General features: G+C 41.9%; 1 protein-coding gene across 1 annotated transcript; it reads left to right on the top strand.

The window, feature by feature from the left end:
* Positions 1-362: 362 nt before the first annotated feature.
* On the top strand, positions 363-2,167 carry CH25H (cholesterol 25-hydroxylase). Its single transcript, XM_075352360.1, has one exon. It carries the CDS (start codon positions 368-370, stop codon positions 1,184-1,186), a length of 819 nt encoding a protein of 272 aa, XP_075208475.1. The 5' UTR covers positions 363-367; the 3' UTR covers positions 1,187-2,167.
* The last annotated feature ends 7,815 nt before the right edge of the window (positions 2,168-9,982 follow it).

Genomic DNA, 9,982 nt, shown 5'->3' with positions numbered 1-9,982 from the left:
ACACTGTCACAGTCGACTTGAAAAGCAAGATGGGATCAGTAGTTTCACAAATGCAAGCAATCTATTGTACATGAATAAGTCATTTTCCTATGAAATGCACTTCTCAACTCTTTTTCAGCCACTGAATATGAAATCTGCTGGCACGTGTATCACAGATAATGAAGGTGATAAATTCTCGCTGTCTGATTTCCAGCTTCATGAATAAAAGAAAAAAAATGTTTTGCTTTTGAGACGTCACTGAATTCCTTTTGTAATGGAAAGTGATTTGGGATTTCCCTGAAGCGAGGCGAGGCTGATAGGCGGCAGGAAGTGGAGGCAGTATATATATATATTCTCCAGCCGCACACATGAGAGCACATTACTCAGAATGAACAGGAGCCTGCAAGTAACACTTGTCTGGGAAAATGGCTCAGGCTCAGCCCTACTGCAGCCAATATGGGACTTTGTCAGATCTAAAGAAGCACTGGTTAAGTCCCAATTCTATCCAGTTATCTTCTCATTTACTGTCTACATGTTCTTCTGCCTGCCTTACCTGGCACTGGATGTTCTGTGCCACTATATACCAGCTTTGAAGAAATACCAAGTGCAGCCAAAGTCCAGACCAACCCTGGCAATGGTGCTTCAATGCCTGGCACACACCGTTTACAGCCACTTGGTCTATATATTGCCACTGACTGTTGCTTACGTGTACTGGAGACCAATTAATTTGCAATTTGAGGCACCAGAGCTGCACCGATTTCTACTGGACATCATTGCCTGCCTGCTTCTGTTTGACTTCCAGTACTTTGCCTGGCACCTGCTCCATCACAAGGTCCCTTGGCTGTATAAGACATTTCACAAGATGCATCACAAGTACACAGCCACCTTTGTGCTGGCCACACAGTACTCCAGCGCCTGGGAGATGCTCTCACTTGGATTCTTTGCTAACGTCAGTCCCATCCTACTGGGTTGTCATCCAATGACTGAAATGGCCGTCTTTGTCATCCATATCTACCTGTCCGTGGAAGATCATTGTGGCTATGACTTGCCATGGTCAACTCACAGGTTAATACCTTTCGGGATATGTGGTGGACCAAGTCATCACGATCTGCATCATGAAAAATTTGTGTCGAATTATGCACCTTACTTCACTCACTGGGACAAGCTGTTTAATACGTTGGCACAGAAAAAGGCTAAGAAACCTTAAAACTGCCTACTGCCTTCAGAAATAAACTTGACCTTGATCAACACTTGAGGACTAAGTGAGCAGGTGCACCATGTGCTCTACCGGTGACTGTGTCTTCAAGATTGAGTGAGCAGAACATGGTACCAAGTCTATACCTTGTGCCACATACCTGCTCCAGGTCCATCAAGGCGTAATATTTGGAAACCGTACCTGGCACCATGTAACGGAGCCTTGTCCATCATGGCTACTTGGCCAGTATATGATATTGTAGCTGGACTTTGCATTCTAACATTGACTTACCATGGACAGTAGGATGCAGTTCACCATTACATTGACTGCGTGTCTATACTGCAAAGAACTGAAGCCATAGGGAAGAGATAAATTAATTAAGAATTAATAATATTAAGTATTTATTGTCCTGTACATTACATTAATGTGAAATTAATTATATTACCTGCCTTTTATACTTTTATTCATTTCAGACTGACAAGTCATTTATAAATGAAGGATGAGCTGAGGAATGTGATTATGGATGTCAGAGGAGGTGTAGATAGACTGTGTATATGCCATATAGATTGTAAGTATAGATCTAGCAGAGCTACGTTTGTTTGGTGCTGTGACCAGTCACACGTGGTGACACCGCATGGCTATTGTGTCATATGGCAACTGATCTCTGCTACATCAGAATACACTGAAAGCTGAAGAAGAGATAGGTTAAAGGGTCTGGGAAGTGTCAAGAGAAGGAATAAGGAAAGTAGTAAGAAAATGCTAAAATGTGTTTGGCTAAAAGGGAAAAAAAAACAATTTTCAGAATAATATTTTGCTGGTTAAATTATTTTTCTCGGAATGTAAAATATGCAGAATTCATTGGAAAAAAAATATTTGCACTGAACACAGCGGGCTGTGTTCCTCACAATACTAGAGACGTACGTCATTTTTGTAAAGTGTTGTAAATTATTAATTGTGTGTTTATTATAATGTATAAATGTTATATATTTGTATTTTTATCAATGAAAAACAATTAAATTCAATTTTTTTTTAAAAAAATATAATTGGAAATCATTGTTTTTACTGTGAAAGTTTTCAGATGTACAATATATCCATAAAATATTTATTATTATTACAAATAGTATAGATATATTACACACAAGAGAACAGTAGAAAATCATTTTTATATGTTGTATTTTTTGGATTATAAAATGCACTTTTCTTTCCACAAATTTGGGAGGAAAATGAGGGGTGCGTCTCATAATCCGAATGTAGCTTACCAGGGGGGCTGATGGAGAATGGTGACAGGAGATAGGGGAGATTTTTATGGTAGCAATAGTGCTGATCACAGTTGTACGGCATGCACATATCAATTTAACGGCTTTTTTAATGTCTGGAAAATGGCAAACATATAGATGAATTACAATCCAAACTGTCTGGACATTGTTTCCCTTAGGCTATGTGCCCACGCTGCGGAAAATGCGCGGATTTTGCCGCGGATTTCTCGCGGAAAAGCCGCGGATTTTCCGAAAATCTGCAGCACAGCTACTCCCCAGCCATTTCTATGGCATTTGGGAAATGCTGTGTCCACGCTGCGGATTTTTCCGCAGCGGAAATCGTGCGGATTTTCGTGCGGAAAAATCTGCAAGATGTCAATTATTGTTGCGGACTTTCGTCCGGATTTTGGCTATAAAATTGAAAAAAAAAAAAAAAAAATCGCAAAATCCGCATCAAAGCCGCATCAAATCCGCACCTATGAAAAGGTGCGGATTTTGCGGGAAAGCTGCGGATTTTGATGCAGATAAATACGCAGATACATAGTCCCGTGGGCACATAGCCTTAAAGGGAATCTGTCAGGTCCAATATGCATCGAGAACCACGAGCAGTTCTGGGTGCATATTGCTAATCCCTGCCTAACCGTCCTTGCATCTAGCAGCATATATATAGAGATCTTTAGAAAAAGTATTTCTAAAGATCTTTTTATGTTATGCTAATGAGCGCAGGGACTAGTCCTGAGGGTGCTATATCCCCCAACTAGCTGCACTCTTGGCATGTTAGCACACCCACAGGGGCGTACTAACATGCTACTCAATGCAGCGTCAACAGCGTTGCTGCACGTACCTGTGTCCGCTGTGACCGCGCTTCCAAATGCCCGGCACTTCCAGTCATGCGCAGTAGACCTCTCTGAAGCTGGGACGTGTACACCCAGCTTCATACTGCGCATGACTGAAAGTGCTGGGCATTCAGAAGCGCAGTCATCATGGACACAGGTACGCGCAGCACCGCTGGTGACGCTGGACTGAATATCATGTTAGCATACACCTGTGAGCATGCTAACATGCCAAGAGGGCGGACTAGTCGGGGGGATATAACGCTCTTGCAATTAGTCCCTGGCCTCATTAGCATAATATATAAGATCTTTAGAAATACTTTTTCTACAGATCTCTTTATCTATGCTAGTCTATACAGGCACAGTTAGGCAGGGATTAGAAATATGTACCCAGATCTGATCGTGGTTCTCGGTGCATATGGCACCTGACAGGTTCCCCTTAAAAGGAATATGTCACCTGGTTTTTGCTCTCCCCTCTGAGAGCAGCATACTGTAGAGACAGAGACCCTGATTCCAGCGATGTGTCACTTACTGAGCTGTTTGCTGTCATTTTGATAAAATCAATGTTTTCTCTGCTGCAGACCTAGCAGTTATACAGAGCACATAAATATGCTGGACTACCCGGCAGCACGAGAAGAAGTCTTCTAATCTACTCTAAATGAAACAGTGATTTTATCAAAACTACACTAAGCAGCCCAGTAAGTGACACATCACTGGAATCAGGGTCTCTGCCCCTACGTTATGCTGAACTCAGATTAGGTAGCAAAAACCTGGTGACAGATTCCCCTGAGCCAAGACTGCTCAGGCCATCCCCACACACATTAGATTTGGACAGATCTCATCAAAATGATTGGATTTGCCAACAAATATATTAGATTAGAAACAAACTGCATTTATGCCTCTGTGTGGTGCATACTGTACATTTAAAGGCAACCCGTTTTGTGAAAAAAACAAACAAAAAAACGCTATAACTTGAAGATACGGGGTCAATCTGCAGGTTAATAGCCCTCTGGCCACCACACTGAGAGACCTGCTGCTGGGAGGAAATTATTTTTATTACTCCTGGCAGCCTTGGGTTTTCTGTCACAGGGGCATTTTCTCTGAAATGTTGCAGCGTGATGCTGCCAGAGGGTTTACAGTTAATTTCCTCCTTGCAGTTGGTTTAAATGTGCAGGCACCGGGCAGTGTCAGAATGCTATTAACCTGCAGATTAATCCCATATCCAATACTGCCGTTCACATCTGTACAGCTGTCCAATTCTGCATTAGGCCTCCTTCACACATCCGTATCTCCGGCACGTGTGATGTCTGTTTTCACAAGTACCAGAGACATGGACACATGTAAACCCATGAAAATTAATGGGCTTGTGCACACGTCCATGTTTTGACACTGACCCTGTGTCCGTGTGGAGCATACACGTGACATGTCCGTTTTCTGCCGGCAGCACGGACGTCACATGCACCACACACTGATGTGACACGTACCGTAGGAAACACATGTCACTGAGAAATAAATGTATTTTTATACTTACCTGTCTCCAGTGCTGCTGTTCCTTCTGGGTCCCACTTATTACGCTCATGAATATTCACTGCACTGACTACGAACCCAGAAGCAACAGCAGGGCCAGAGTCAGGTAAGTATACAAGTTTGTGTTGTCCGTGTGCTATCTGGATGTCACAGAGCTAGCACACAGAACACACACACACACAGATGGACATACATGCGTATACTATGGCCCATGTAAAACGTTTGTTTTTTGCACGGACGAGTGAAGGGGGCCTAAGGACGTGGATCTATCTAATTGACCCTGCCGGGTTTTCACCTTGGTGCTTGTGAGCTATCTGCCAAAGCTGAGACCTGCAGATTTTAATGAGGCGGTCCTTGCTAGTGAGGAGGACAATCAGCTTTATCAGACAAGCTACATGCTGCTGGTATTGGCGGATGCTGGGATATTTTTATCGTGCTTTGTCGGTCCTGCTGATGTGGAGAACCATTTTTAACAAGCTTATCACATGCTATTAGGAAAGGAAAGAGACAAAGCTGACTTTATCTGTCTCCATTTACTATATACAGCGATTAGAGGTACAACCGTGAGTAATATCCAGCGCACCTTATATTTTTTTTTAGTGAAATCTGTTTTTGAATTTGCACAGCAAATCTACCTATTTTAATTACCAAGCCACATCAAATTTCTATCATAGACAGTTTGGACAAAAACACAAACAATTATGCTTTAATGTGAATTTGCCAGTTATAGGTTTTCACATACCGCAGTTACTTGTGTTTTTTTTTATATATAAAACCACATTGCAAAGAACATTTATACATATTGGACACTTTATGTATTTTTTTTTTTTTTACTTTGCATCCAGTTCACATTGAATGTGGATTTTGTATCAACCACACCTTTTGTAACAACTGAATGACTACTGTCTATTAGGTGCTGCACCGTCAGATTGCATTTATGTGATGTATGTAAATAGGTGGTGTTAATTTTGTTTTATATTTTTACATTTCATACTCACATTTTTAATTGTTTTTTTTATTATCATAATTAAATCCACGAGGGCCCCGTGGTAATACTATTGTATATTATTTTCTATATAATAAAATGATATCCAGGTTTTCAGGTGTTTCATTTTTTACTTTTAATTAACAAATTGAAGAGGCTTGTGTTTATTAATGAATTTAGTGCATCTTGTTTTGTCACGACTATTCTTCAAGACTGATTAGTCGTAATCAATCAGTCCATTAGTAAACTATTAAGATAAATTAAATGAGTGAGTCTCAAGATAGTGATTAAAAATGTAATCACTGGGACACAGCATGAATGGCGCCATCCATGCTGTGCCACATTCCCCAGAAGACATTGCTAAACATATCAGGGGGCATTGCTAGGGCTTCTAATAGACTAATAACATTTAATGCTCTGTGTTGGTGAACACGTGTGGAGCAATTCTCCCTCGTGTACTATCCCATTTAGGACTTGTGTAAAATAACGGCACTAATCAAGTTTTTAATTATCAAGGCTTAGTTCAGATAACTGTTTAAAAAAAAAATATTTCTATCCAGAAAAACATACAATTCTTCATCTGTATGCCATCTGTGTGTCGTCCATATGTCCAGATTTCACAACTATGCGGCAATTGACTGAAAACAGTTTATTATGTTAATAGTTTCAATGTATCCCATAAAATTGGATGCACACAGTTGATCCTTGTGGAATCTGATTTTGTACAAAGGTTTGTTTTTAGTGGCATAACCTATAGTCTTAAAGGCTATTCTCTATAACAAGGGTCCCCATTCTGTTGCTCAGGAGCGACATGTTGCTCGTGGACCTGTGACGTGTGGCTCATGGCTAGCTTCCAACTTGCTACATTGGTACCAGTTCTAGCAAACGGCTATGAAGAGCAGGTCTCAAGATGGTGACTTTTTCGAGTAACCCCTCATGGAAGAGCAGATTTGAATGGGGGTAAGGGTGGAACCACTATATTTTGGTATACTCCTTCAGGGTAACTTCTGTGGAAAAGTTTTGGTTGTCATTATACCATTATTGAGGGCTCTGGGTGTCACTACTGTGAAGTGGGCTGAAGTTCGATGTAACTCGCGACCCTCCCTCAAAGCTGAATGTGGCTCTTAAAGGGATGGTTCACTACTTAGCTTGTTCAGAAACAAGGTTTCTCTCAAATACCTTGTGTTGGCCTAGTGCCTCTGAGCGGTGCTATTGCAGTCTGCTCATCCCCATCGTGTGACCTCTGAAATCCAGTGATGTCATGATAACTTCCAGTTGACCTGACATCACCGAGGCGGGCCCCAGTCTCCTTGAGTGACTGGGCTGTGAGCGGAGTTTCACCGCTTGTGACAGCCCAGCGTCTCGTACGCTCTCTCCTTCGCTGTAGAGTGCTGCAAGCAGGAGCGACGCTTGGCTGTGATGAGCAGTGAAACTCTGCCTACAGCACAGTCACTCACAGATACTGGGGCCGGCCTCGGTAATGTCGGGTCAACTGGAAGTTGACGTGACATCACCGAATTTCAGAGGACACAGAGCAAGGGGGTCATGTGATGGGGATGATCAGACGTCAGTAGCATCGCTTAGAGGCACTATTGCCAACACAACGTATTTGAGAGAAGCCTTGTTTCTGAACGTCATATGGATGTGGCCAGTAACGTTAAGTAGTGACCCACCCTTTTTTACGGTCAAATAGGTTGGGGACCTCTGCTCTATAATATCAACAGGACATATCGCACAGTACTGTATAATACACTCCACAGCCATTCAGGAGCTTCTGATTACACTCTTTTCAGTGCTTTGTGTAGCCCCCTTCCCAGACTGCAGCCATCCCATTAGATTATAGGGTTGTCTCATTATCATTATCATCATCAGTGGGTAAAATTGCAAAGTACTTGTAAAAGCAAACAACTTTGTAATTTACCTGTTAAGCATATTCTAAACCTCTCAAATCCCGTTATTAAAAATATTCTCAGGAATGACAGGATTTGTAGTTGTATTGCTCACTGCTCTTTACCTAGGTTACCAGTCACTGTTGCAGTGTGTCAGCGCTGACCCTTCTTGTAGGCAGGGAATCCAGTGCTTTCAAGCTCTTTGCTATAGAACTTGTTTGCGCTGCTCTGAAGCTGTCCAGAGATGATTTTGTCCACCTTCAGGGCCCATACGCACCTGATGCAGAGACAGAGCTTTGTCATGTAGCAGCATAATGGAAAGCACACTTCAGGTTAGCTCAGCTATACGAACCTGAACTGCCAATCATCCAGCCAGCTCTTGGCCATAGCGTTGGCTCTTATCTGGCTATGGTCCTGGATGGATCGTTAACATATAGTTTTTCTGATATACTGGAGCGTTTCTGAGAGGATTATACCTGGATTCAATCAAGCAGCAAGGCTTTGATTCATACTGGCTGTGGTTTGGGCACTATGAATAAAAGGGGATTTACACGCTGCAACATCGCAAGCAATGTCGCTAGCGTTCGCACACGCCCCCGTCATTTGTGCGTCACGGGCAAATCGCTGCCCGCGGCGGACAAAATCACTAGTACCCGTCACACATACATACCTTCCTAACGACGTCGCTGTGGTCAGCAAACAACCTCTTTTCTAAGGGGGCGGTTAATGCGGCGTCACAGTGACGTCACATGGCAGGCGTCCAATAGAAGCGGAGGGGTGGAGAGCAGCCGCATGAAAGTCATGCCTACCTTGTTGCCGGAGGAGGCAGGTACGGTGTTGTTTGTCATTCCTGGGGTGTCACACGTAGTGATGTGTGCTGCCTCAGGAACGATGAACAACTTGCGTCCAAAATCAGCAACGATATTTGGGAAATGGACGATGTGTCAACAATCAGCGGTTTGGTGAGTATTTTGCATCGTTAGCGGTCGCTCATACGTGTCACATGCAACGACGTCGCTAACGAGGCCGGATGTGCGTCTTGAATTCCGTCACCCAACGACATCTCGTTAGTGATGTCATTGCGTGTAAAGCGGCCTTAAGGTGCCATTAAGCTTGCCATGAAAATGTTGTTTAACTTTCACCTACACTACAGTCAGTGTCCATGTCCCCCACAAAGGTTGACCCGTCAACAGATCTCTCTTCCTTTTTACATCAGTATGTATTCATCTCCATATACTTGTATAATAACTGGCTTGCGTAAAATGTTCTTACATTTCCTTATTACTCACATGGACAAAAGAACAGAACTTAGCAGAATGTCTGTATTGTATCACACGCTCCTTCCATTAAGGCTTTGTTCATACAGGGGCGTGTTTGCTTTTTCTTTTATTTGGTTTTATGCAAATCCATGCTAATAAAAAGCTGCTTTTACACTCCCAGCAAAACCTATAGGCTAGGGCCCCACTTTGCGTTCACCTACTTGCAGTTCTAAACGCACGTTTTTGACTTAATTGATTTGACCAAAGTTGCCTTTTCCAGAATTTTAGCGCTAAAAACGCATGCGTATTTGCCGCGTTTTTGATGCGTTTTCAGCGCTTTTTACATGTGTTTCCACCTGCTTTTTGCCAGATGCGTTTTGTAAATCTTGACACTGCTAAATAAAGTTTAAACAGTCAAAAATAATGAAAAAAGAGAAAAAAAAGATTAAATACATAATTTCAGAAATTATAAAGAAAATAGACATATATAATGAAATTATAGCGGTAATATAGTATTTATTAGAAAAATAGCAATAAATTATAAATTTTCTTTAATTTAAGTGTCGGACTATGTGTGTGAGAAAAGGGACATATGAAATCATTAAATTAATGTCCAAAAATCATGCGTTTTGTAAGTCCAAAACGCATGTTTTCTGCACAGAAAAAGCAGGTAAAACGCAGGAATTTGTAGGAATCTTGGTTTTTGCCATTTCTCATTGACTCCAATGTTAGCAAAACGCACCCAAAATGGCAAAAACAACTGACATGGTGCTTCTTTGAACGCATGTTTTTTCACACAAAATATGCAAATTAAACGCAGCGTTTTAAAACGCAAAGCGGGGTTGGAAAATCAACATTCTCCATAGACTATCATGAAAACGCAAAACGCAGGCCATTTTGCATGAAAACGCTGCTGCAAAAAACGCTGCAGAAACGCTAGTAAAAACGCAAAGTGGGTGCCTAGCCATAAGATTCCAGAAATCTCATGCACAGACACACACTTTTTTTTTTCCTGGCAAATGGAAAACTGCTGCGTTTTTTAAAGAAACAGCATGTCAA

The sequence above is a fragment of the Anomaloglossus baeobatrachus genome, chromosome 5, assembly GCF_048569485.1.
Source record: "Anomaloglossus baeobatrachus isolate aAnoBae1 chromosome 5, aAnoBae1.hap1, whole genome shotgun sequence".
NCBI classification, from domain to species: domain Eukaryota; kingdom Metazoa; phylum Chordata; class Amphibia; order Anura; family Aromobatidae; genus Anomaloglossus; species Anomaloglossus baeobatrachus.
Note: the sequence above shows the minus strand (reverse complement) of the source record. Positions and strands in the feature narration are given on the sequence as shown.

Coding starts and splice junctions, on each gene's coding strand:
- CH25H (XM_075352360.1), top strand. CDS start 368: ATGAACAGGAGCCTGCAAGTAACACTTGTCTGGGAAAATGGCTCAGGC.